Source organism: Echinococcus granulosus, assembly GCF_000524195.1.
Source record: "Echinococcus granulosus chromosome Unknown EG_S00007, whole genome shotgun sequence".
NCBI lineage: Eukaryota > Metazoa > Platyhelminthes > Cestoda > Cyclophyllidea > Taeniidae > Echinococcus > Echinococcus granulosus.
The window spans coordinates 1,209,987-1,237,611 of NW_020170387.1; the positions used below are offsets into that span (position 1 = coordinate 1,209,987).

General features: G+C 41.0%; 2 protein-coding genes across 2 annotated transcripts in view; both read left to right on the forward strand. All coding sequences in view use genetic code 11, as the record gives it.

Annotated features, from left to right (window-relative positions):
• Nucleotides 1-422: 422 nt before the first annotated feature.
• Nucleotides 423-1,107, forward strand: EGR_01839 (Coiled-coil-helix-coiled-coil-helix domain-containing protein 8; the record flags this gene model as incomplete). The annotated part of the gene is made up of 2 exons (XM_024491088.1): nucleotides 423-600; nucleotides 965-1,107. The coding sequence occupies 2 exons, from the start codon at nucleotides 423-425 to the stop codon at nucleotides 1,105-1,107; spliced, it is 321 nt and encodes a 106-aa protein (XP_024354544.1).
• A 250-nt stretch (nucleotides 1,108-1,357) lies between these two features.
• Nucleotides 1,358-27,625, forward strand: part of EGR_01840 (Apoptotic protease-activating factor) — a gene marked incomplete at both ends in the record, with an annotated part of 40,784 nt that continues 14,516 nt past the window's right edge. Inside the window, 17 exons of the mRNA XM_024491089.1 lie at nucleotides 1,358-1,647; nucleotides 1,759-2,015; nucleotides 2,053-2,480; nucleotides 3,468-3,818; nucleotides 4,892-4,987; nucleotides 8,682-8,858; nucleotides 9,134-9,402; nucleotides 10,826-11,332; nucleotides 12,342-12,567; nucleotides 12,643-12,731; nucleotides 13,581-13,992; nucleotides 15,152-15,676; nucleotides 16,709-16,876; nucleotides 17,924-18,112; nucleotides 19,984-20,220; nucleotides 22,374-22,568; nucleotides 26,885-27,181. Of these exons, the coding sequence (XP_024354545.1) occupies nucleotides 1,358-1,647; nucleotides 1,759-2,015; nucleotides 2,053-2,480; nucleotides 3,468-3,818; nucleotides 4,892-4,987; nucleotides 8,682-8,858; nucleotides 9,134-9,402; nucleotides 10,826-11,332; nucleotides 12,342-12,567; nucleotides 12,643-12,731; nucleotides 13,581-13,992; nucleotides 15,152-15,676; nucleotides 16,709-16,876; nucleotides 17,924-18,112; nucleotides 19,984-20,220; nucleotides 22,374-22,568; nucleotides 26,885-27,181 (4,713 nt within the window). The remainder of the gene's footprint in view (nucleotides 1,648-1,758; nucleotides 2,016-2,052; nucleotides 2,481-3,467; nucleotides 3,819-4,891; nucleotides 4,988-8,681; nucleotides 8,859-9,133; nucleotides 9,403-10,825; nucleotides 11,333-12,341; nucleotides 12,568-12,642; nucleotides 12,732-13,580; nucleotides 13,993-15,151; nucleotides 15,677-16,708; nucleotides 16,877-17,923; nucleotides 18,113-19,983; nucleotides 20,221-22,373; nucleotides 22,569-26,884; nucleotides 27,182-27,625) is intronic.

Genomic DNA, 27,625 nt, shown 5'->3' on the forward strand with positions numbered 1-27,625 from the left:
GACATAAAGCAAACATATTGGTAATCAGAGTTTATTTAGAAAAAAGCCTAGCATTGAAACCACGTTATTAATGAACATTCAATCAAAGATCAGTTTAAAAGAATTCAAGGTTTGATTTTTTCGAATTTCTGGGTAATTTTAACGTCAGTAACTTAATGACCAAAGTAATTCCCTAAAATTGCCTCAAAAAATTTTCAAACTGTTAGGACGTCAAGACTTTAATGTGTCATATTCACGTTCTAAGAGAACTAAAGAAATTTTAAATTTTTTTACTGCTATTCGTTTCAAACTGGCACTTTGGTTGTGTATGTTAGGTCAACATCGTTGTTTATATAAGTAACTTTGGTTAGCAAGCAATTGAATGCCTCGCCCACCTTCTGATTGGTTAGAACTTGCCCAATAGTGACTTGCTGTGGTTTGAAATGAGTGGTCATGTTTATAAGCCTGTTGTACCCACGGATGAGGATGAAGACGAAGATCCAGTTATTAAAATGATTAAACATACAGGCTGCTTGGATGAACACAATGCTATTATGGAGTGTATGTTTGAACACAAGGATTGGCGCAAGTGTCAGGATAAAGTAAAGCTGTTCCGAGACTGTATGTCTAAAAAGGACAAAAGGAACTGAGAAAGCTATACCTCATTGCATAACTCTTTTCGATCAATGTCCTAATTTCTTTCAAACTTCCACGATTAAGTGGGTTGCCCCCGTCGAGTGGTTCTAGGACTCATTTGGATGGTATGGCGTTGTAATACTGGGTTTCTCTCTCAGGTGTGCTTTCGGTTTTGTTAGAGGTGTTAATAGGCTTACCTTGTGTGTGATACATGAATTTGCTCTTTACACTGAAGTTAATTTGCCAATCCCTCCCCGTGTATTGTTAAATTTGGGGCATATGCTATTATTTAGTTACTTTGCTGTGATTTACTTGCATACATTGAAATCAATGCTTGTATGGTTTTCAGATCTATCTTTGCATGTAAAGAAACATCAACTTTGTATTGATCACTTCAACCTGAAGTTAAAGGCAGAAAATCTAGTGCTCTCTAACAAATTTACTGTCTACCTTTTTCCCAATTTCCAAACCTCCTTTTTTCTAATTGCCTGAGTTAATTTGTTCTACCTCATTGCCAGACTTGACTCAAATCTTGTTCGTTCTCAACCCACCCTTCAGCACCTTATTTTGTGCTGTAGCTGCACTTTATGAAACGCCAATGCTAATTGATAATAAAAGTGATTTACCAAGGGCTATTCGTTCTACTTCCTTTATAAGAAGTTCGTGTCTTCTTATTAACTGTTAAATTTCTTATTTCTTATGATGCCTTTAGACTTAAGTTAACCTTAAATGCCTTGGCAGTATGGACGAAAACAAATTGTCGGCTTTAAAGAGGTGCTATCCGACATTTGTTCAAAGTCTAAACACCGCCGAAATTATTGACCACCTTATTGGTGGTGAGCACATTTCCCGGGATGAGTATGAAAGGATATCAGCGAAGATCACCACCATGGACAAGGCGCGGACTTTCCTGGAATTCCTATTTGGGAAGTCCAACGAGGCCTTTAAGTGTTTTCAAGATGCTCTTTTACAAGAGCAGCCATTTTTAGCCAAAACCTTGGAAGAACAACTTGAAAAGGTTTCCTTTTCAAAGTGAGTGGGACCGCGTTTGCATTCTTCTCTAATGCCCTTTACTTTTAGGAATCGTCAGTTAAGTTTAACGGATATCCACCAAACTCTGTTGCGTGGTGCTGTCCCTGACAGGCCAACGGCTTACATCAATCGACCGCAGACGATCGCTAAACTTACGGATGGGTTCCGGTGGTTGGGCGGCAAATTTCGACCTATCTCCTTGCTCGTACGTCAGGATGGTTCACTGGACAACGATGCAGCCTCTCATTCTGATATTCCCACAAATGCCTGGTTTCTCGTCTACGGTCCACCTGGACAGGGCAAGTCTGTAATGACAGCCGCTGTCCTGCGTCAAAATCGTCAACTATTAACTGACACCTTTTCGGGAGGTGGGTACTTACCAACAATGACCAAGACTCATTCTAGGTGTCGTGTGGTTGCGAGTCGGGGAGAAGAGGGGAGTGGAACAGACTCAGCAGGTGATTGATGTGCTCTCCGCCTTAATCGAGCACGTGGCCTCTCTGCCTTCTCAAGGTCGGTGCATAAGACAGGGTAGCGAGGACAAGCGGGAGGAGCCTTACCGAGGCTGTGAAGGTGATGTAAGCAAAATGACCTCACTACTGCACAAATTGTTGATCGCGCGCCAGTATCGACGCTCTGAGGTGCTCGACACGCACTCCGTTTCTCCTGCCTCCCTCCTACTCATTGTGCTCGACGATGTCTGGGACGACTGTGTTGTCAGTGCCCTTGGCACTCTCCCCGCCGCCTTTGTTGTCACCTCGCGAGACATGAACATACTTCAGCGTGTCCTCACCCCTGTCAAAATGGTAGGCATATTTGACACCTATGAAAAGGTACTGAATATGGTTTCTCACCCATCCTTAAGTTTTGATTATATTAATGTCAACTTTACCACAAACTCCATATCCATGCCAATTTGGTCTATCATATTATAAATTCCGTTTTAAAAGGTATCACCCGCAATGTAGTTAATTCTGTGCTCCTCAAAGGTCGGAATCTTGCGTCTCAGCTTTGTAGCCGAGGTTACTCGAGTACAGCAATAAGAATAAGTAATAGGCTCCATGGCAATTTCTGTGCGATTCTATCTCCTCATAGGAAGGCTGGCTCCTGATTGACCTTTGTGTTCCATAGGATACTCAGGGTTAAATAATAGTGGGAAGAGGCTGTAAATTTATCACTAGGATAATAATAACTATGGTGACCATTAAGTACAGCTGGTACTCCTCAGTTTCAAGAATAATGAATTCTGAATACGCTGAAATTGGGCCAGAGCATCAGGGACCGCTTCTAGCTGTTACCTAGCTTTATGCGTTATCTTGATTATGGTCATTTTATGCGCCAGTGGTGCAAATAAGTTGCCTTTTCTCTCTTCTCAGCCTACTAAACAATGCTACTTCCTACGTCATTTTTTACAATAGGTTTATTTGTGGGTCACTTGGTTCCAGATCAACTTGGCCGCCTGCATATATTGTGAACGGATTTTTAAGGCGGGGTTTGCTATTAGATCACTCAAATAACATTGGCTGTGGAATTTAGGAAGTTTAAATGGTTCATCCTATCTTCAAGAAAAGTGTACGATGAAAATAGACTGGAGTGTTAGTGACTGCTTTTACTCGTCAGCTAGCATTCGACGCCGCTCAACTATGTTTATTCAGATTTGGGATTAATTGCAATTCCTAGTAACGATAGTCATGAGTAACTTCCCCTAAAACTCCTCGCTACAGCCTGTCATCTCGGGCAATGGTTTGGCAGTGCACTACTATTTACTGCAAAATGAGGGAGTGATTAGTGTGTAAGGCTGAAGTGCGTACGAATTGTAGGAGAGCGTAGAAGCGGACATGGACGATGGAGAGGTGGCAAGCCTGATAGCTACGCGTGCGTCCATTTCTCGTGATTGCCTTGCAAACGCAGGAGGTGTGTACGCAGAGTTGCCGGCTTTGTGTCGCGGCTCGCCCCTCGCCGCCTCGTTGCTGGGCGGCCTCCTTGCCTCGCCTACCTTCGAGTTGGCTCGCTACCTTGGCCCCCGCGGCTTCCGTAGTGCCACTAACGACGTCATCATTGACTGGTCAAAGGTTAACTTCCCCTCCTGGTACACATACGAGTCCCTCGATGAGGTGAGTCTCTCTTTCCCCTCCTCTATCATTCGTTGCACCCCCATCCGCATCGATCTGGTTGGTTACCGTACGCTTGCTTGCAATAACTGAGCCGTTTAACGTAACGCTCACTGGCACGCAAGCATGGGCACTAATGTCTAGACAGGCCAGCCAGTCAGGAGAGCAGTAGTGGCTGTTACTGCTGCCTTTTTTCACGCACTTGCGCTGGATGTTGATACTTTTATAGCTCCCCTAGTCAACGCCCACTCTCCTTCGCACTCCGTGCCCATTGCCCCCAAAAGCACACACTGTTTCTGGCGCTTCAACTGAATTACAGCAAAATCAAAAGCACTTTTACTAATCGTTTGTGTGGTTTAAACCTACAGCGCATATCCCCTGCGCAGGTGGAAGGTGTGAGTTAGTGATGCTGCACTCACCGGCTACACATAAGAAAACTAAAGGGAAATCTTATAAATTAGACTATAAAGGTAATAACGAGGGGTGTTATTTGGTATTAATGTTGAGCCTTTGATACTATTAAAAAACTATCGGGAAGCCTTTCTTTCGCACATGATTGGGAGCCACGATTAACATAAATATTGTCTCTAGATTTTGTTTTCATTTATATGGTGTTTCTTAATTTGAAGTGATTTGATGTTATGCCTAGATTTGATTTTAATTTTCCACCTTTAATTCAGAACGCAAATGTTATTTGTACTTACTGTTCAATTTCATTTTATCGTTATCCCCGTTTTGTGTTTTTGCTTAATTTGAAGCTGAGTGCTTCACATTGATTCCAATGCCATTAGGTAGATAATCTAAGCGTTTTATCTCATTCTTTTTGGAAGAAATTACTTTAAACTGTGTGGTCTAATTGTCGAAAGGAATAGCTTATTCCATCAAAATGTGTACTCAACTTAAAGTATTGGGTTGAATGCTTAACCTTTGCAACTTATCATTCCATTTTGACTCAATACTAATTAGTTTTCTAGAAGAAATAGATGCAATTCACTCCATCAACTAACGTTAATTTATTTTCACTGGAATTGGTAATCTGGGATATTTTTACTAGCCAACTTAAATGCACGTATGACCTAAAACTTTCTAGTTTTGAATCCATTTGGCTTGTGACTGCCATTTACTCATTTTAGGCTGTCTCCGCCAGCCTTAACCGTCTTCCAAAAGTTGAATTGGAGCGATATCGCCAATTTGTGATATTTGAAGATAACTGCTCCCTTACAGAGGACGTAAGTCTCTGCATCTACTAGATTTATCAATGCAGTAATAAAGTGGATTGCAGAAATACGATACGATACGTAATGGTATGATATGACATGCGACAAGTCTGTATTGTTAGTTTAAAATAAAAGTCCATCTTGTACTTTTGCAGCAGTTCGCAGGCTCGGTAGTAGCCAAGCTAAGAGCTACACGCGTCACTTATGGAACCCTTTGTTGATTGTCTGGGCGTTGTTCGGGCAATTTTTTTAGTTCAAATAGGCAACTTTTTCGTGCGTTGGATCCTCGCAGTACTTGTATGTACCGATGTGAGAGACAAAAGAACAGCCTGCGTTTGTGAAGTTCGGGGGAATAGACCGATTTTACAATCCTATTGTCCCCCTCTCCCAAGGAATGTCGATTCATTACATCGCTAACAATTGTCCTCGATATTAATATTGCCAACGTCGCCAGTTGTAACTATTAGCTTTCCAAACCTTTGAATTTTGTTAATAGCAATTGTGTTTTCATGCCCTGCTTGGGACATTTTCATAAAATCACCCATTTTTGGAAATAAGTCTAGGCACTTCTAGGAATGCGGTGCATTAACCGCGTGCTGTAGAAGTGGCAAGGCATTTAAATGTTTAGTAATAGGAAAGGGTGGTTGTGTATAATATCTGTCTAATCAGGATTGGCATTTGCAGTGTACACCCTTACAACGTTGACACTGGTTTTATTGACACAAGTGTTGTCTCGTGTCGGGATGGTAGAACTATGCCTTGTACTTCCCTTCCTTAGTTAAATGGAGTTTTCCTCAAATAAATTATCCTTCGGTCCCCTATGCATGCATACCTACACAATCATTTTTTCAATGTCCCCAAATTTTTTCTGGCTAATTCACATTTACAGCAGAAGGGATCCATGAGATTCAGGTTTTCAGTAGGTTAGAAAACAGCTTACTCTTTTCTATGGCAGAATCATCCTTCTATACAGAGTCGATATTCATCTCCATCGCTGTTTATCGTTAACATTTGACTCGGTTACCTGTTCACTCTATCCATTGCTAATTTGTGAGCACATATGGAGTTACTTAGCGTAGAATGAGACGATTTAAGAGGTGTATTTTACGAAAATTTGTTTACAAAGGACGATAGTAGAGTTGTAAGACGAACAGGTTATGGGCGAATGTGACGCGTAGGATTGACCCTTTTGGAGGGGCATTAAACCAAACTGCTCTTTGCAATGCTGTTGCGTCGCTCCCACAGTGCAGCCACGAGTACTCATAAATACCTCAGAGTACTCACAAACTAAATAAAATTTTACAATTCTTTTAACATGAATAGTATTTTTTTGCATCTTGAGGGTTTAGCTTTGGAGTATAAGTATGAAAAAGTTCATGCAAAATAGTCCAACATTTCGCTATGATATTTCCAATAAGTATAAACGATATATGATCTTTTGAGGCATTAATACCTTTGTAAATGTAAGTTGATGCGCTAATCTGAGATTTATTTGTGATTTCTACATTTCATCTACGATTAATAACGCCAAGGTGGCTGGTATTTTTCTTCTACCTACTTTTTTATATTCGTCCAAACTGTACCTATTGAAGCAGTTAATACTGGGAGGGTCCTTGAAAATTAACTGCAATGAGAAATTGCATTGGCCACTTCCTAAATTGCTCTTTTTTAGTTGGAGTGTTCAATTTAGGCACTTGATTTGGTAAATCTTTCTTATTCTTTATATATTATTGGGGGTTTGAACCTTCAACTTCACCGCGCTTCTCTCTGACCAGAGACAGGAAGGGGTGATGTTTTGAACTGAGCATGATCGATGCTGCCTGTCAAGACGGACAGTATTTGCTGTAGGATGGGCCCTGCACCTTACTACTTGGCTTAGGTAAATGCATTTGTCTAGGCTCTCCCCGCATTGTGTGCCTCATTTTTACTTGTTAAGTGGTATTCATTGTTATTATCATGGACCAAATCTTGATCTGTAAATGACAATTTCCACCACTTCAAGAGAGCTTAACCGGTGTTTGCAGTTGGTACCTTTTGCTGCGATCACTAAAAAATACTAACAAGAACGTTTTACTGCCTATCGTCTTCAGAGAGCAAAGTTACGAATATTCTAATCACATCACCTTGGATGGTATTGTCCAGACCTTTACGTACTCCATCTCATCATCGCACGGCCGCTCGACTTTTTTTGATCCTAGCGACCCAAGCATATTCATAATATGAACTAGGTGTTTGATTCTTTAAACGAGGGCACTATTCAACAAAAGACACGAGGGGCTATTGTCCCACATCTACTTTCAATGCATTTAACCTGGCCCTTTCATTGGTATCATTGCCTCATTTATTACCACTATGTGCTTCATGTCCGGTGGTTCCTCCTATAGGGATTTTTTACTGGGGAGCACGTCAAGTCTCCATTTCCTGACATCGGCTATCTCTGGAACTCGAGAGAAAAAGCCCTAACCTAGATTATCCAAAGCTGTCATAGGATATTGTTTTTTTTCGCTGGTGTGTGCATGTGACTCATGTGCCTTCATCATCGGCTAAAAATAGTTACGTTTGCGTTTGCAGGAGCAAATATGCAAGCATACACATGAACGGTCAGGGACCTTGCCCCCATGCACTGACTCATCTCCCTTGCACGCGCATTGCATCTCGGCCGTCCACTCGCTCGCCTCCATTGGCGTGTGCTGCGCATGCCCACACTTTTACTAATCACCTTTCACTCGATCTTCCTTCCGTCAACTTCGTTTTCTACCTGTGATCGCTTGCACTTTTACGGGTCAATGAAAGCATTGAATTAAACCAACTTATTCGCCACCGGATCTCAACAAAATATAATAGGCCAACACTTGTGCCACCGATTTGACCAAATCAACTGCCGCTTAGGTATCGAAAAATTTGTCCTTCTCAGACTATCCACATTCAATATTGCTTACGTGCAACTAGTCTGTTTGCAGTATGATTTGGTGAAGCCATTCATTAAATTGGTAAAGAAAATACGTCACATATTTGTGATGTCTGGCCCGGATAAGAAAATAGGAGTTTATTAGAAATCGACACCCCCAATTTCTCGTCTTCTTATTGATCCTCTTGTTTATTATGTACTGCGCCGCTTGTTGCCCCCAGTTCGTTCGTCGTGTTTGTCTCGTACTCTAGTTATTCGGCATTTCAGTTTGCTATTAAGGCGTATTTACGATGAAGTCGAATCTAGAAGTGCGTGGCGTTCTGGTTTCCGAACACACATCTGTAATGTACGGTTCACGCACATTACGACACCAGTCAGAGACCCTATATGCTAGGGGTTGTTTGGCTTTCAGTGCAAACTGCAGCAGCAGTTGTTCATTCGAGATGATGGTATCTTTCGCCATTCTATTCCCATATAGCCCGCGGGTTCGTGACTTGTATTTTCAGCAAAGTAGCTTTAATTTCGTTCAGCTGTCTATTCCTCTGCCTAATAAACGCATGTGTATAATGGTCCATTAAAAGAAGGACGATATTTGACAAATGTAGTTTGGTAGCTGTTAGGTCGTACATACGCCGAGACGTTTGATCTAAAATGATTTTAAACCAAATTTATGTAAGGAGCCAGTTTTTCTCATCTCCTTATACATATGCGGTCATGTTTTCCGTTTTTCCAAAGCTATGTACTTTATGAACGCTTCATTAAATTGGGCCTAAATAGGTTGTTTTTTTCTCGTCTTAGGTGTATGAGATCTACTGGTCATGCACAAAAGAGGAGGCGGTGGATACACTTCAGAGGCTGCACCGCTTTTCTTTGGTTCAATGCAGACGAGATGACGGAAGTGGGCGAAATTTCTTCTCCGTTCCAAACCTGCAATTGGACCTCCTTCGAACCACCGTACCCACTAGGCGGCAACAGGTCAGTAACCCATACGACTTAGGCTTTGTTCAAGGGCCTTGGAAAGACGGAATGGCTCAGATTACCTTCCTGATACCAGCGAAAGGCGTTTTCATGGATACATTTTGTTTCTTAAATCATTGATTCGACCAACGTCTTTGAATACAATAGATGTGTGTAATATGATCCTTACATTCATAAAAACCAATCTTTAAGGTAATCATTTAATGCATCACAGGTACAAGTAGCTTTTGTGGCGCCTTGAACGTGCGATTTTTCCCCTTTTTCCCACTAAGATCTGCCACTGCCAATTTGTGGACAATTACAAAGCTCGTTTTGGAGGTCAGTGGAACCAACTGGCTGACTTCAAATTGATTCACACCTACTTTTGTCGCTCGGTAGGGGAGCACATGCTCAAGGCGGGACGGTTGAACGGTCTTATTGATCTCTTGACCGACCTCCAGTTCATTTGTGCTCGTCTACTCGTTCTCGGCTCCTCCGCTGTCCTCGCTGACTTCCGACGATATCGGCCAGTCTTTCAGAGGGTTGGCCGCATCACTGATTGGTGAGCCTCTCTCCTCGTATTTCATAGGCATTCGCCGTCCAATTGGCCAATTTCGCTGTGCGGTTGTACAGCACTATCTTATCCTGTTTAAGTTTCATCTAAGTAGACTGTAAAGCGCATTTCATTTATTGTAAATTGTTTCTGAATACCTTACTAACTTTTCAAATAAGGCTGTTTTCCGTAGGTCTTCACCCTCTTTTGCTTGATGATTGATTTACCACAAAACTTTTAAAACCCGTCTCTTCGTTTGTTGCGTCAACTTCCCGCCATATTTCTCCGGCAAAATTCTTATCAGTATCGGCACAGAAGTCAGCAAATTTATCCGTCCGTGGACTATTTATTTGGATTCCAAACCTTGACTACCACCGTCAAAATTTGCCAGTCAATTAACATTCACCACTACGATATCAGTTGCTATTTCAGTGACCTTAGTTTTTGCTCCTCTAGAATGACAGTGTAGTTGTACTTTTAATTTCACGTTTGCAGCAGCGGTACTTCAAAAACTGGGTATTTATATGGATAATTTTAGATCAGAAAATCTTACGGCAGTTAAACGTGTGGTTTGTTTTAACAATGATTAAAACACTCGTGTGTCATAAATTACACTCTGTGCGTACAACAAACTTACCTGCTACCTGAACCGAATAACAAATTCAGACGGCCTTTACTTGGTATAAGGAATGCCCTCCATTTAAGCAATTGAGAGTTCGTGGGATAAAACTACGTCTTCAGAACTCCGTAGCATCATGTTTCAAATAAAATATGGTTCTGTTCAAGATTGCATTTTGCACTAGAAGGCCAAAGATGGCAGTAAAATTAAAGAGAGCTAAATAGAAGTGTCATGAAACGTAAGTTTCGTTAAAATTATTTTTAATGACCTCGTGAACACTTTTTGCTAAGACGTCCAGTTATACCGCATTCCACATTGGATTCTAAATTTAAGCTCTCCAACGTTAAAAGGGCAGAATGTTGACCCCTAGTGACTGCTTCCTCTGGCATCCTGTGGATATATTAGTGCTAGTACTTAAAAGGACAAACCGAATTGTCAGTTTTAACCTGGTAAGAAGAACATATGAAAGCCAAATGGTTCAAGCGATTTCGATTGGTGCCTTTTGATGTTATAGGAATGATTGACGAAGGGACACGGGTAAGTGAAGGTTCCATTGATTGGCCATTTATCACTTGCTACCTTCTAACAATAGCAAACTCTAATTCCTAAACATTTAACAATCAGTGTTATGGTTTGCTAACCGTGTTTAATTTCTCTTTCTGCAAAGGTGCGTCGTAGTATCCGAAGTAGTAAGTGGACACAAGAGTAGTAGAAATAATTTTTGTTGCAAGCTCATCTACCAGCGCTGTTTCGTTCTACCAATACCGTTACATCTTGAGTATAGAAAGAGTCCGGTGGCTAATGGCTTTGTAGGCACATGTACCTTCACTTCCTTCAAACTACGGCCTACCAGTTAATAAACCCGGACAGACTGGTGCGCGAGTTACATCGACGTGCGCGCTCGCCGACGCGTCCGGGCTCTCTGTGCGACGTGGGTGGCGGCGGTGGTGGCGGTAGTAATGGTGGTGAAGGACGGCATAGCGCAATGCAGAGCATGACTCCAGACGCGTTGGGGATGGGGAGTGGAGGTGCGGGCGGTGGATGTGGAGGCAGCTGTGGTAGTCACTATCACTTCTGCCACCACAGCTCGCCCTCGCCCCCCACGTTTCGTCGCAATGACACTGGAGAACGCCAACGCTGCATCGCCCGCCTTCCGCACAAGGACCTCATGGTGAAGGGCCTCGACCTCCTCCAACTCGGTCTCATGTTCCCTCGTGACAACGCTGTCTTCCAACAATCCCTCAACATTCTTAAGGCCGTTGACGCCGCTGCTTGCAAAGCTAGTGTCCCCCCGCCTCCGAAGTACTACTGGTATTGGAGGTACGCCTCTGCATCACTCATCTCTCCTTCCTTTTCGTCCTTACGATTAATTCGATTGTAACCTATCTGAAAGTGACTTTTTGGAATTTGGCTTACTTGTATAAAACGTTTAGAACCCCAAAGCTGTTTTACAAAGTCGTTTTTGGATAACCTATTGAATGAACCTGTGAAACTTTGTGCTCACACTAATCACAGACAATTGAACTGTTTTAGATACCACTGCTGAAATATCTTTTAGATTACTGTAAAAACAGGACCACAAATTACCTCCTGTTGGTTTTTAATTCACATTTTTTCTGTCTGAAACATGGTTTGCGTAATGTAACTTATGTTTGTAATAACCTCCAATTTCCATTTTTGTCGAGGATCTAATGATCTGAAAGTGAGACTTTTCTAGTCTTTTAAAATGCTTATTAACATAATATGGCACCCCGTCAATGCATTTTCAGACATTTTCGTATATGGGTAGAATACATGCTTTATATTCAGCACTCATCCAAATAATGGGCCTCTATTTTCCTCGGAAATAGGCCCAATCATCAAATGTAATTTATTTGGCAAACCTGAAATTTCTCACCTTTACGAAAAACCAGGAACGCTTAAATCATTTAGATGTATTATTGTCAAATTTCCTTTGAATGACTGAAATGTTGCTATCTTTATTAACTGATATCTGAGGAGTTGGGTTTTGAAATAGATGGTTCTAGTAATATTTGAAATCTTTTTATTCATGATAAGCTTTCGTCAAAGATCTGGCGGTCTGATAAAATGACCGTAAATATGAGTGATCAATGTATTAATGGATGTTGGGTACTCTTGCAAAGACCTTGCATTATTGGGAAGCAAATAATACTAACGATTGCATGTAAACAGCTCTCTCCCCATCATTAAGTATTTCTAGTGTGTATTACTTTCTTAAATTCATTCCGAGTGTGCTTTTTTGTTAATTTTCATAATTTATGAAATCTTAAAATGACATAAATGATTTTATTCTCGTTTTTTTTGACAGTAACAGCAACAGCGCGGATTCGGAACTTGTGTGGGCTACACGCACAGGAAAGGACAGGATTACTGCCATTGCCCACGAAGTCGACTACTCCTCACTTCCACCGTCTTTGCGACGCCGGGCAAAACCGAGTGGGGATCGGTCCATCAACCGACGCTTCTTGGGCACCTCTGACGGTCGAATTATCATCCTGGACGTCACCTCTGGCTACGAAGTTGCCGTCCACCAAGTCTGTTGATAAGCTCTTTACTTACCATAATTTAAGTAGCAAAATTCTTTACACCACTCTTCACTGCTGTTCCAGGTTCACAGACCATCCGTCGCTGTTATGGCCATCTCTCTGTTACCCGGAAACCAGTCCTGTCTTTCTTGTGGAGCTGACGGTCGGATGATGTACGCTCTATTTTTTTTCACAGATGTTGCAAAACATTCGCATAATTATTGCACTTAATTATCACAGACAATTTTGCATCTGCTTATCGGTTCTACAACCATACGCGTTTTTCAGATCTTTGGTACCCTTTTATGCCCCTTTCTTGTTCAATTTTATGGAATTAATGATAAAATCTTGTCGCCCAAGCTCTCACTGAATGCGATGCAAAATTTATGAGTCTGAATAAAACCCTGTCATGAGTGCACAGAATGGGTGGCGATCTGTTAACAGAAAAGTCAAGCTGCCAAGGTGGTGACAGGATCCGCAGGGACTGAAAAGCCCAGGTGGCTGTGTGACTGAGCGAAATATCGTTGTGCTACATTTACTTGCTATTTTTCCCAGTCTGCCACCTAACGTTGGGAGCATGACTAATTTGTTTCAAATAAAGAAACAAAATCTTGAGCATTAGGTGATTATGTTATGGAACAAAACTCCTGTCTGAACCAAAGGTTTTGGGTGTATTCACATTCCAACACTCTCGGAGCATCTTTATATGACTTCAAAACCCCTCACTCTCCTCATTTTTTTGCAATATTACAAATCAATCGTGCAGCCATGTAGTGGATTTTTAAATTGCTGACACTGTCACGTTAGCTTTGGTTACTCGGGAACAATCAAGAATTAGTAGAATTTATATGTTTTTGACATTTCTAGCATTAATCTGATGTTGAGGTGTCTTTAAAAGAAAAGAACATTTGAATTGGTGGACATGGGACTGGAGTGCAATCAAATTTATCTTAGTGGCCACTGGAGTACTCTCTTTGGATGGAAAGGCAGGCAGATATTCATTGATATTGTTCTTCTTTTAGCGTCTCCAATCTGCCTCCCCTGGACGCCTTCTTAAAATCACCGAGCGTTGGTGGGTCCTTCAATCGCTCAAGTATGGTGAGCGATATGGGTGTCACCGATTTGGACGAATCCTACTTCACCACTATCGACGTGGACGACGATGGCGAGGTCAATGACGACGCCTTCTTCGATGTATCTGCCGAGATGGGCAATCCGTCCTCCCTCTCACCGCCATCGTCGTTGGCGCCGCCGATGCTCGCGGACGTCGGGGTGCCCGACGATAGGGGCGTGGCCCCTCGGAGCTCCTCACCGGTACTACAGGAGGATGAGTTCCCCATATATACTGTTGCACCTACTGTCCTCGCCAATTTGCCAAGCTCCTTTGAGATTCGACGCAACACCCAGGTTGCCAGCTCTCTTCCCTCTCGTCAAGTGCGTCTCTTTTGATATTTACTTCTTTATTCAAATGGCAATACGTCGGCCCAAGAAAAGCTAATTTTAACCATTTTTGGTTCATTTATAATTGAAAACATTAGTGAAATCTTCACAACTTATTTCCGAAGACCCTCTAAAGGCGTTTTGCTTTCCGCTGTGACTCACCAGTAAAGCCATCTCCCACTTATTACAGACTGTACGACCTTCCTTGAAAAACAATTCAGGTGTGGCTAACAAATTGCCTCAATCCGCTCCTTTCCTATTCATTTCAGTTCTTTGAGGTTTGCTTTCAATCGTGAAGCGAATAATTTCGTGCTTACTTTTGGAAGTTTACCTCAAATTTTCCCATTAGGTAGACCTTGATAGCGGAGATGTTAGTATGCTACTTTCTTACACCTGTTCAGCTCTTCCACTGTGTCAGACCAATTTTCAGTACTGAGGTTGAAGAAGTTGGTAGTTTATCGTAACGAAAGCCTGAAATTCCTATCGGCACGATTAGCACCAAAAGCAAATCGGTTGTTGTGGAAAATAGGTTACATCTAAACACTAATGCATTAACTCGTTGGTATTTACAAATTGAGCATTGTTGTCTCGCTTTCTGAATCATTTGAAACGTTTTTGGTAGGCATAAAATCATAGTAAATGTTTTCGTTGATTTATTCTTTTGCAAAACATAGTTGAGTTCCCCGACTTTGGAGGATTCTGCGTACAGGTCACACTTTGATGGCAGAATAACAAGTGTTGCTTATTTCTCTACCCCTACTTTTAAGAGCATTTAGAGTCACCACTGAAATAGCTTATTCAGTCCCACTTTACTCACCGAGGGGCAATCAACTTTGGCTGATAATGTTAACTTCTAATTGCTTCTAGCCCTAAAACTGACGCATTTAATTCTAGTATATCGAAATGTGCTGTTTAAATAAATCCTTTTTCGTCGCTTAAAGCTATTTATTAATAGTCCGGTAATTTTCAAAATGCTTTTCGCTTCTTTTCACCCGTGTTTGTGTATCATTATTTAGGCTGTTTTCACTTTCTAGGATCGCTATGGAAAAAACCAATAGATAAGACGGGTATATGGTAGTTAATAACTGGAATAATCAGGGCTATAAATCTGAGCTGTAAATTCACTTGTGGTTCACCATCATCCACTACCCAGACGGTTGACTCAAATACTCCCGACGACGAAACGGTGGTTCAACAGTGCATTGCTCTCTCACCTCTGGGCACCTGTCTCCTCTTCTCCGACTCACCCGGTTCATCCAGTCCCACCACTGCCGCTGCCGTTAATGAGATGACCTTAAAACGTCGACAAATGCACGAGAACTTCCTTCAGGTGCCCCTGTCGCTCGCTGACCAGAAGCCGATTTCCCTCACTATCTACTCCATACTGGCGCAGTCCCAGGCCAAGTTCACCTTAGTCAAAAGTCGAGAGCTCCTTTTGCCCGCTCAGCGTGGTGAACGCCCTACCCAGGTGACCGTAGCCACGGCCTCTATCTCCTTCGACGACTCTCTTCTCATCGCCAGCCTCTCCAACGGCCGTCTGTGGATCTTCTCCCTCGACGAGATCGGCTGGGTTGCCTGTATCGCCTCCTCCATTCCCCTCAAGGCGAACCCACTCTACTCTGCCTTGATGAGTGCCCGAACACCTCGTCCCGAACGTTCTCCTCTCGATACTAATACGGTAGTAAATGACTATGCCACCTAATACAGCAATTATGCAGCCATTTACTTTCAATACCGGTGTGTTGTAGTCATTGTTACTGCCTTTTGCTCATTAATGTTGCGTATCGTTTCATTATTGTTCCACATCATCCATTTTGATGATAAAGTACGAATTAGGGTTAGTAATGGGGAGGTTTATTCTTAAGAAACTGTAAAAGAATTTGTTACTACTTTAAATGCGCAATATTTGCACAAGCTAGTAGTGTTCCCGATGTTAAAGGGTGAAGTTACCTTCGTTGTGACCTAAAAAATAATCGTGAAATATCGGGAAATGGTCTCAAGTAATTATTTTTTATGAAGTTCGATTTCGGAAAATTTCTCAAACTTATCACCCTCATCTACAAATAACAGCTTCTCGATCGCTTTAGCTTACCCTCAGGTAACGTAGTTTTTAAGAATTATTTGGAAATCCTCCTATTCCACGACCCATTTTAGACTCGAAAGTCGAATGAGAAAAACTTGTTTTGAGAGTTTTCAAACTAAGGGAGGAATAGTTAATAGTCGCTTTTCTACATGGTTCTAATTTTATCACAAGTGAGTTATGCGAAATTACAAGTTGTTTTTAATAGAATCTGTTCGTAATAATACTTCTTTTCTCACTTGTTTAGGTAATGATGCTTTGTGATGTCAATTAGGACTATAGGATTGATACTCCCCATCGATCTCGTGTGCGAAATTTGGGGATTATAAGCATGTTATTAGCCTTATCAATGAAGGTAAATGTCGCTTACCTCTTAAAAGTAGGGACAGAGTGAATTCCTTTTTCTTTAAGTTCTTGGGAATCCCTTGACAGCTTCAAGGACACATTCTCACGCACCCATTTTTATTATCCTTTGCGCTGATTAGCTATTTTGTTATCTCTTAATAACGCGTCTAGTTAATAAACACGCAGTGATTCCCCCCCACGTTGCTGATGTTATCCTACAGTACAGCAAATAAACCAAAACCACATACACACCGTTATGAGATTTTGTTCTATCCTGTCCCCTAGTCCTACTGTGATCCAAAGCTGGTGGATTTCGCGCTCACTGATGGCAAGGTGGCCAAGGTTTGCATTTTCATCCACTGGCCCAATCAGACTCGAGCGCCCATCAATCCCGGTGGGTGGATTCCGCCCGACAACCCCTTGGTCGCCGCCTCAATCGATAACCTGGTCCTGGTAAGACGCCTCTTCCTCACCTTTATTTCGTTTCCACTGATGTGGCGGATTGGTTGCGCGTCCAATGTTTTACCTATTGAATGTTTTGTGATATGGTAGTTTCTCGAAGTATGTTGAAACGGTTTGATAAGGCAGTATGTCACCTCCTTTCCTCAGCATGTTTGCAAATGTGTTTTCCCATTTGTGATATTGCTTTAATGGAATCGTATTTTCATTTACGGTATCAGTTGCTGCAAAGTTCGAAATCTTAGCCGAGAAAACTAGAGCGAATTGAATGAATGTCAACCTTATGGTTTCTATCATTGGTATTTTATTCCAGAATCATATAAGAAAGTATTTGAGCTTTCTAGTTATAAATTATAGTAAAAACCACTCCACACACTACTTCAATACTACTTTTTTTTCGGTAGCTTGCGAACACTTGATCTTATCGATCTCTACCTCTCGAGCTTCTTTCCATGTTGCTCATAAGTGTGGGAACTTCTTTGTTTTTAATGTTTTTTTTTTAAAAAAAAACCAATGTACTCTGCAAGCAAACTAGGTTCAGATGATATGCAGCACTTTCACAACCCCTTATTCTTCAGGCGTAGCTAATTGTCAAGCTGCTAACTTTGATGGCTGGTGGTCCGTAAACTTCAGAGTTTAGTCCATCGGAATGCGATTTGAATTTTTGGAAGCTCTTCTTACAAGTCATTCAAAACCCATCACTGTGGATCTGTCAAATCATTGGCCTTGTTGTCAAATTGGCGCTTTATTGCGGAAGCAAAATTAGTACTCGAATGAATTCGAAGTTGAAATTCACTGGAGCAAAAATCATTTATATTTAGAACAAGAGTTTACTCGTTAACGGAAGTAAGGGCTTATACACCGAATTTAACATAAGATATGAAAGAGGTTTGTCCCAAACTGATAATACGAACAATGGCACCAGTGCTACCAACCAGGGTCCTAAATAACTAGGTGAACTTCCATCGGGCTATTCAAACGGAAGTAACTCTTACCATAATAAGCGTCGTAAGTACATATGGATTACCCAAACGTCCATAGGTGTGGGCATTCGAGAACAAGTTACCTGGGAGCGTGGAGGATTTGCAGAATCCTGAGACCATTGTGACTGCAAGTCGCGCACAGTTCTGCCTGCCTTGTCCGCCCTCGACCACTATCACCACCTTGGACAGTCAGCCCTTCGGCAACTTCTGTCTCATTGCCGCTGGCCTCACCAGCGGACGTGCAGTCGTACGTTCAAATCATTTTCATGTTTACTATGTTGGAAAAATGTCGTCTTTCCCTGTTACTTTTAATATCGTTTCCGTGCCTTTTTAAGGTTAGGTATTGGTCGTGCGAAAAAATAGGCGATCAAAAACAAGTATTTTATTCTTCAAATACCACTTCTTTACCCTAATCACTCCCGAATCTCCAAAAGTAATTTTTGATCCACATTCAGTTCTCTCATCTAGATAACTGACCGCTTACGTTTGCTTACACAATACTTGTGTCGCGGTAATAGATCCTGTCCTATTCCAAATTTGAAAGCTGAATATCACTTGTTCATTCAGTACAATCTATAATTGATGTGTTTCAGCGTTGCTAGACTGGTGAAAAAGATATTAACAACTGTATTTGGTTTTTCAGTTTTGCTTGATTACAGCGCTTTGACCTAACCTTTGCGTTTGCTATCTATTCAAACAGATAGGTTACCTCACTTGATTTGTGTCGATGCTGTTTGCTCTATTCACACCGAACAGCAGTATCTTTTTGCTTTATCGGTCTCGCATCCATTTATCAACACAAACGGCCTCCGTGTGGGGGGAGGTTGCATGCTATCTCCCTCACCCTTACCTCAACTCCACATTAACCGAATTCGTCGGTATGCCTTGTGTATCCAGTCCGTGTATATAATCCTACTTGAATGCACGCTATCTTTTAGCTTCGACTTCGTATCTACCGTTTCGCGTGCTCAGGCATTACTGAGGCAATTTAAATTTGTTTCCACAAAAGCATACTTTTCCTTAACTCCATTCTCCAGACAAGAGCTCAACAAATGTCTTGTACATTCAACTCAAGCCGATTATTTTATCCCCATCCCTCTTTTTATTTCATAGCATACTATAAAAGAGGCGAATTCGCTAACGAAATGAACTTGTGACGATTCACACTTTTTTGTTTAGTTGTCGCAATTAGTTTTGCGCTGAACAAAACCTAAATATTACTATTCCACTCACCTTGTGTGTGCGGATGACGTGGCTATTTCACGCTGATCCATGAATTTGAGATACAAGCACACTCACAGTCTTTGATGTTATCTTCAAAGAAATGCATATAAGATCTAGATTTAACTTCGTTATGACACTACGACTCGATCTGCGGCCTAAAACGCGAACGGTGTGGTGAGTTCGTGCCTACACACACCCACACACATCTGATGCAGGATTGTCTTGAGATATGCGGCAACCGAATGGGTTATTACGCCTTTTAACAACAAAAATAAACAACTGCTGGTAATTTTTACAATATTTTGTTGAAAAAATCCTTACCATAATCCATCATCCCTTCCCTACGGGATACGGACTTGCCACTTATGATTTTATGAAACGTTTTAAAATCTAACCTCAGTCACCTCCGTTTCGATCTCAGTTTTAGTTCTCAAATGCCTATTTCGCACACGATTAGCTAATGGTGATACCCAGAAAAGGAGATACCCATTTGGCGGAATAATAGGAGAAAACGGAGGATGAGGCGGTCATTTGAACTTCTGATTACTAGTTCTAAATTTCCAGCCCTTCTCATCATCTTTCCACACTGGTATTGGCCAAATTTGAAGTCATAGTGAAGTAGGAGTTTGGGTTTGATAATTACCCCTCATCCATTGGGTAAAACATCAAATAGTGTGGGACCATCTTGCTACATTGGCACCAATGAAACGGTCACTTTGGCCACGGAAACGTGGAAGGAATAAATGGTCAAAAGTACTGCGAAAACAAATCCATTATTAAAAGTTGCGTAGTAGACGAAACCACCAGATTACTCAATTATACGCTCTCTACTAACATTGTGTGAGACAACGGTGTGCATCGTTTAAGATCCTAATGCGAGTTTTTCGACCGTAGATATGGAGTCTGCCGGAGCGCTGCAAGATTTTCGATGTGTGCGCGCACGGCACCTCGGTGACGAGCGTACGTCTCTCACCCTATGGCTTCTGTCGTTCTCCTGCGGCCACACCTACAACCTCCCCCGCTGGAACCTCGCACACTTTCGACCTTGTCGCCGTGACAACCGCCGCTGAGGACGGTGTTGTCAAGGCCTGGGAGTTCCACTGGCCCTCCCCCAAGGAGCCGCAGTCCACAGTAAGTCCAACAGCCTCCCCTTTTTCTCCACACCCCTTTGTCTAATGGCTCAGAATAGCTGGCTGTCAAGATTTTAGGGGTGTTTTCAGAGCCTCAGATATAAATTACGACTTAGGGATTGTAATTTCTGAAACACTCGTATCGTGAGATACTTTTTTATCGATGCATAAGTAGATAGGCTCAAGTAGCAAGGCGCGCACATTTGGATAAAAGTGTGGATAGGCTTTGGTTGTCTCGAGCTAATGATAGGTTCCTCAGTCACACAGTATTCGAATCTCAGCACATTAAGTCGTCTTTGGAGACGTAATAAAGCATGCCAGCACTGAATGCCATTGGACTGGAACACTAGGTCGCCCATATAGAGACTGGAAAGTCCACGTAATCAACTTTACATCTACACAAACATTGTTTTACCACATCTCTGATTTATCGAGCCTCACGAAACCTATCCACGCTGTGGTATCATTGCGTGTATTTGGTTGTCAGTAGCAAAATTTGGGTTTTCAATTAATATATTTGGCAAGTTTTTGACCTATTGGACTTTGAAAATGCTCGTACGCTGGAGAGGCGTTGTCTTCAGGCGTGAACAGTGCTTTATGTCAAATGCGTATTCTGATAAATAGTTTTTGATACTTATTATCATTTACCTTCATTGGCTTAGTAAAATTATTGCCAAACTTTTTTAAGCATCTCATACTTGCTGGTTGCGCAAATCGCTACAACGACATACAGCCACGATCGGTTCAGCATAATGATTTTAGCAATCAATCTCGAATCCCAGTTTGGTGTACAATATCATTTGGACCGACGTGAAATGGCAGATTGTATTTAGCTCGTTTTCTGTCAGGATCTCCAACGAATACAACCACCAAAGCCAGTTTTTTTTTATCGCCGTGGTAACATGGCATTTGTAAGCGATAACACGATTACTGGCCCCACGTCTCACATGTTTTCTTCGTACGGTATTCTTAAGTACACAGCACTTGTTCTGCTTTTTTGCTCATGGTACAATCCATGAAGCTTTACCTCTAATGCTAGAGCAGCTCTAACCTACTGAGCTCTATAAACCTTGTACTTTCGAGAACTAAGCTCCAGCAATGGGCAGAAGATTTTTATTTAGCATGTATTTTACTTTCACTAACTGATAACCGTTGTCACTCATGATATATGGGACGACCACATTCACGCTTTCGGCAAAATGATTAATCACATTGCTTAAAATATCGCGCATATCTAACCGCGGCTAGCTTAATACGCGTAATGCTTGATTTTAGACTAATGTATATCAATATCTCCATGGTCATATGTATGAAAATATGGATAGTTTTTCATGTTGTTCTTTGCGCCGGTTGCTAATGCTTTCGGTCAGGTCATTCACACCTCCAGCTCTTCTGTACTAACGTATCGAGGATGGCTGGAGCACTGCAATATCAACGGAGTGCTTGAACACCTCAGTTTAATTAAGAATTACGAATACTTGGATCACTCCACCAAAAAACATATTTCATTTGACCACGCGATGCCAATATCACAACAATTAATAACGGGAATCGGTGCAATCTCTTGTTTTAATAAGCGCATGTTTATATGCTCCTAAACTTTTTTAATACGGTGGCTAAATCGTGTTTAAATCCTTCGGCATGGTGTATCCTGATGAATATACTACAGATTCTAAAGATGTGGCTATCCACTCCGGTTTATTTTTCTTGTGAGTAAAATACTGCAAGGGTCGACCTGTGTGGCTCCCTATACTTGTGTCTAACAAAGTAAATGAGAGCGAATTGATAAACCATGGTCATTTTTGTGATGTCTGTTCATTTATTCCCCGTCTTACTGGTTATCAGCCTTTTGCGCGTTTTCTTATAATATTGCCCATCTTAAGGCTACATTACTACTGGGAGTTTAGGATGCTTCAATGTAACTTTAAACACTCAAATCTAGAAAGTAATGTTTAGTGAAGTCTGCTCATTGAACCATACACAGGTGAATTTGAAACTTACGCAATCTGTTCCAAACTCATTGATTACCTTCTCATTGGAAGTATATGCCGATGAATCCAATTAGTATTATGCTAAGACACTACATTTCCCCAACTCCGAGAATTAATGTGTCCCGCAATCATTTTTTATTATTTGGTTATTACTGTTGTTTAGAATATGTCACCGATTCTTTCGGGTGAGTGTTCCCCCTCGCGTCAGCGGCGTGGCTGGCTCGAGCAGTCGGTGAACGTGGAGGCATTCGTGCGTGAACAGCCCTTCCCCCTGTGGGCTGACGTCTACAGTGTAGTCTTTGGAGTACGGGGCGAGTTCTATGCCATCGGACGTATCAAGGCCAGTTGCAGTCTCCAGGTCAGCCTCTGCACTCATCCTCAAAATATTGTGCTAGCCTACTCGGCGCGAAATCTGGTTCCGTTTATAATTTTCCTTTCTCTTGATGTGACAGACTTTGTGGTCTTCGTGGTAGCTTCCTTACCTTGAACGAAAGCTTAGCTGTGCTTTTTTCCTTGGAATCCTTACGCGTTCACCCGAAGTTCGTAAATATGTTGCAAGAATTAATCACCCCGAAACTTTGTCACATCTGCCTCCATAGCGCTTGATCGTTTTTTGTGCTTAAGCTACCATATTCGTGTAGTCATATGACTCTGGGTTACCCCTCTCCGGTGTCAGCCAACCCTACACCTATTTCTTGTTGCTCGAAGTATGGTTGTGTGTATGTTTTGGTTGAGGCTTTCCTCTACTCATTTCCTACGTGACACTCCATGATGCTCTAACCGTCCTGAATTCTAATGGTGATAAAAGTATTTGCGCTTTGGCTTTTCTAATTTTATCTGGGCAATATAAAGGTGATGAGGAATGGACTAAGGTATATTTTTTTTCCCCAGTAGACAGATACTGCTTAGAGGTGTCTTGAGGATAGCGAATAAATGGCTTTTAATGCTCCTTTCCACCTCATTACCTAAATCCAAATTTGGTTGCGGAAAGATCAGATTTTTTTAAACAGTTAAAGCTTAAATATGTAAATATTATTTTCGCATCATATAATCATAATCAACAACGGCCTTGAACTTAATTCATGCTTTTTGGGGATTACTTTTGGCATTGGCTTCCAAGAGCAAGTTGTTAAAGGGTGGGAATATTTTCTGTTAAAAATTTGATGAGTTTCAATCACCTTCATGGCTTTTAAGTAGTGGTGGTGGCGGTCTGCCAAACTGACAAATTTTACTTGCTTTGATGTGAGAGCTTTTTCTGTTTTTATTCCAGTACTTGAGCTAGTTTTCATGCGAAGAAGAGTGTAATTTCACCCTAAAGCGAGATGGTGCTGAGTTTCTCAACTTTACTCCACAAGTCATTCATCGACGAGTTGGTGATTTTGTAATTTCCCTTTCCGTTGGCACAATTATTGTTCAACTTTCAACAATGCACTGCTTCTGTGGGTCCAAATCGTGGGTTACACTTTTCTTACCTCCCCTTTTTGACATTTGATTGTCCAACGCCCTGACAAACTTAAGCTTCCCTTACTATCTCTATTCCTTTCTCGTGGCTTTTGCCTTCTGCTTTCCTTGTCTTACTGCTTACTAAAATTCCTGTCATCATTTGAACTAACTTCCCACGTTCCCCCTCCATGTTTTGTAGCTGAGCTTAGGCGTCGATTCTTCACCAAGTATCTGAATTGTTACACCACAATCTTATTGTTCTTCCTCTTTTCCTAATCATTTCCTTCTTTTTTCCTCTTCTTCAATTGTGTCCTTTATTTCACCATTCATCTTGAGTAATTTTAAATGGAAATGTTGCAATCCCTTCTTTTATCAGTTCATTTCATAATGAATTTGTCGTTGTCAAAAGTATACTGAGATTTCAAATTCGTGGCTTTTTGTTTTTAAATGAAATTGTGGTAAAATTGGTTTATTTATGCAGTAATATTTTATTGGAAAGATCTGTTAACAAAAGCGCTGAAATTTCTATAGTTTAGCTTTAACAGACGTAATTTGTCTTCTTATTGGGCATGGTTTATAATCGAGTAATTCTTTAACGTGATGCAATTGGATCACTAAACAAAGGTTTTAACAGCGCAGACAGGCAAGATCGAATCGTTCTTTTCATCATCGCCTCCAAGTGAATTATGTCAACTGATAATTTTCTCGCTTCTCTCGAAACCCCCCAAAAAAAACATCGATATTAATTCACTGATCCATAAATTTTCATGTTTGAAGTGCCCTCTTCAACGTCTAATCACTTTTGTCCCATCACTTAATTTCTACCTGTACTTTTACCGACATAAATAATCTAGATTTGGCAAGCATTCCTCTCTCTAGGTATGCGGATTTCATAGCTGCTCCTTCCGCCTAAATGTCAAAACATCATGTTTTGAAATTTTAGCGTTGCAATTGATGAAAATATATTTATTTAGCTTTGTTAAATCATTCCCTGCTGTTTTATGCACCATTTTCAAATCCACAATCCCAGCAGTGCTTGGAGAATGGCAAAAGAGAGCAAATGTACTAACTTCTCTCCACTGTTATCTTCCTCTTTCATTTATGATATGTGTTGTTATGGGGAACAAGGAAGAGGGGGAGTGATTGCTTGCTCCTGAAATGCCTTAGTATCCTGCCGCGTCATTTTCAGAGCTCGTATTAGTTAAAAGTATCCCCTGTTTTTTCTTAATAATCTTATCTTTGCCCTATAATAATTATGGATCTAAAGCCGCATGTTCATCGTGGATGGCATTCAAAAACAAATTGGCATCAAATTTATTATTGTTTGTGTACAATTCCTTAAAAATAGGTTATCAAATCAGCGACCATAAAAATCACCCTCATTTACTTCCTAATTCACTCGTAATTTTCCTGCTGACAATTTTAATCAAACTTTCTTTAAAAAATTATCACAAACATGTAAATCATCTAATAAAATCAGGTATTTTACTAATCGTAATTTGAAAAATTCTCATGCTTATACGTGTGTCTAATGTGATCAATCATAGTTTCCACCCCAAATGCCGAATTTAATAAATCAGTTCGATTCTTTCCCTTGCTGAATTGTTTTGATCAAAACAACAGCGACAGCAGAGGGCAAGACAAAATTTGTGCTAATTTTCCATATTTTTGCTCCCTTAACTTTTTCAAAACCAAACCTTAGGGTCGATTAGGGTCCCAGAAGAAAATCAACTATCTTGCTTCAGATTTTTATTATCTCTAATGTTACTGCTGCTAAAAAAGGAAAATATATGTATCTTCGAATTAGGACTATTTTCCTCTTTTAAAATCAGCTAAACCCGTTGCAATACGAATTCTGGCAACCAATTGTCAAAAACTGATAAATAACATATTGCATATTTGTGACAAAATGGTTATAAAATCTGAGTTTTTCATTTATGACACTGGTAGCAAAAGTGTTAAATCAGGACAGCTTTCCGATCTCCTAGTCCTTTTTTTGTAGCTGAGCTTCCAATTGTTTGGAATCGCCGTGAATCATAAAAACGCGTGGATTTGGTGTCTTGACGACTATCCCAATAAATGGAAGTCTTTAGAAGCCCCTCGAGACCTTAAAGCCAATTTTTTGAATTGGTCACTAGACCATGTCCGTTATGCAGTCTATTTAGGTTGCACACAAAATATCATGGGGATAGAAATTGAACGGTTTTGATTTTGTAGTTATTCTTGATGTGTACTACTCACTGTGATTTGCCCTTCCAGTTTGTAAGTGACACCACTCAAGAGACCTTCTTTCTGCTTTTATCTCCCAACTGTGTGTATACTTTTTTCTGTAAAAGTAGCAAGTGAATCTTATTATTTCGTTGCATTTTTTTTCAAATTACTTGCAATAGTGGGAGTTATGCACGCTCTTGTAAAACTCCCTTAATGGTTAATTTTTTGTGGAATTTTCCCCTAATTATTTGAACTGGCACTACTCCATTTATTGTATCCACTTTTATATTTCAGGAATTTCACCTTCCCAAATACTTTTCTTTATGCATTTTTTTAATTTTTTTCTGTCTAAGTATTTGATTTTTTTTTCCTTTTTGAAGATGATTCACTTAGTCAAAATTCTCCTTCACGTACGTCTTTCCCTGATGGCGAAACCTTCAAACCTGTTTTATCTTTATGTAACCATCTAAATATTCAAAAGTTTTTCCTTTAGATTGCAAATGTCATGGCATTCTCAGTTGACTGCTTTTACCTCGAAAATACACAGCGCAGCTCCGACTACTTGCATGATATCAACTAAATAATTCCTGGGGTTATTTTCTTCGTGTTGGCAGCTCTCCGGGCTTATTTTTGCTTAGGCTTCCCTGCGCAGTTAAATAATTTAATTCATGGCGACGTATCAATTAAGTTCAGTCTGCAGGGTACATTATTCATTTAAGGTCAAACGTTTAGTGATGCTTCTAGGTTTACCCGTTTTCATCCTCTTTGACACCTGCTGTGATTTGTTCCCACTCTCCTGTAATCGTCGTTTATTCACCACGAACCAACGTTTATTTGTGCAGTGTTATCAAGGCACCCCATTATTTCGGTGGTTTATTTTCATCTGAATCAGAGAATCCGTAGTTTATTTTTCAGTAGAGGAGTGGGTCCACCTTAGTAAGTGGACAGGTCCCTTGCATGGAAATAATGCCTAGGAATTGAGAAATCAAACATAGGGTGATCATCTCTTTTATCCCGCAGCTGCTGTTTCGATCGGCTCAAGCCACTGGCCTGGGCATAGAGGGTGACTGCCAGTCTTTCCATTGCGTGGAATTGTCGCTCACATGTCATCGACGACGTCCCGTCCAAAATCAGCTTCTCCCCCCTGTCGTTGCGACGGGCTCGGGCGAGCAGGCTGCCGCTGCAACCGCTGTCACCACCACCAGTGCCTTCCAGGCAGTTAACCGCATCGTCAAACACAGCCCTGTGCCCTCTTGTGCTGCCTTTTCCAATGACATGCGGCTGCTTGTCGTGGGATTCGAGAATGGCACTGTTCAGGTAATTCAGTCCTCCTCCATAATCTGTATCGCTGGTTCTTGGCTTACTCAAATACCGGATTCGCCTGTGTTCAATCGGCATACTTAATTTTCAATACCAAGAAATACATCAACTATTTGACCAAATTTGTCCGCGTTGTCATTTTAAATTCAATTTTTAGTGGTCGTTGTCACACCTTCAAGTGCAACTACTCGATCTGATGACTGCACATTCTTATGCTGCAGTGAATACCAACAGTTCCTTGAAAGAAGCATGTCACATTTGACAAGTATATAATATTAATCACTTTAAGCAAAATCCTGATTAATGTTTATTCACAAATCAATTTACAAATCTGATAGGCTTGTCATTCGCACCCAGGTAATGAATATCATGCCTTGATTTAAATTTTTGTGAAATTTTATCATTGGTTCGCCGACTTCAGGAAGCGAATTTTGATGTTAT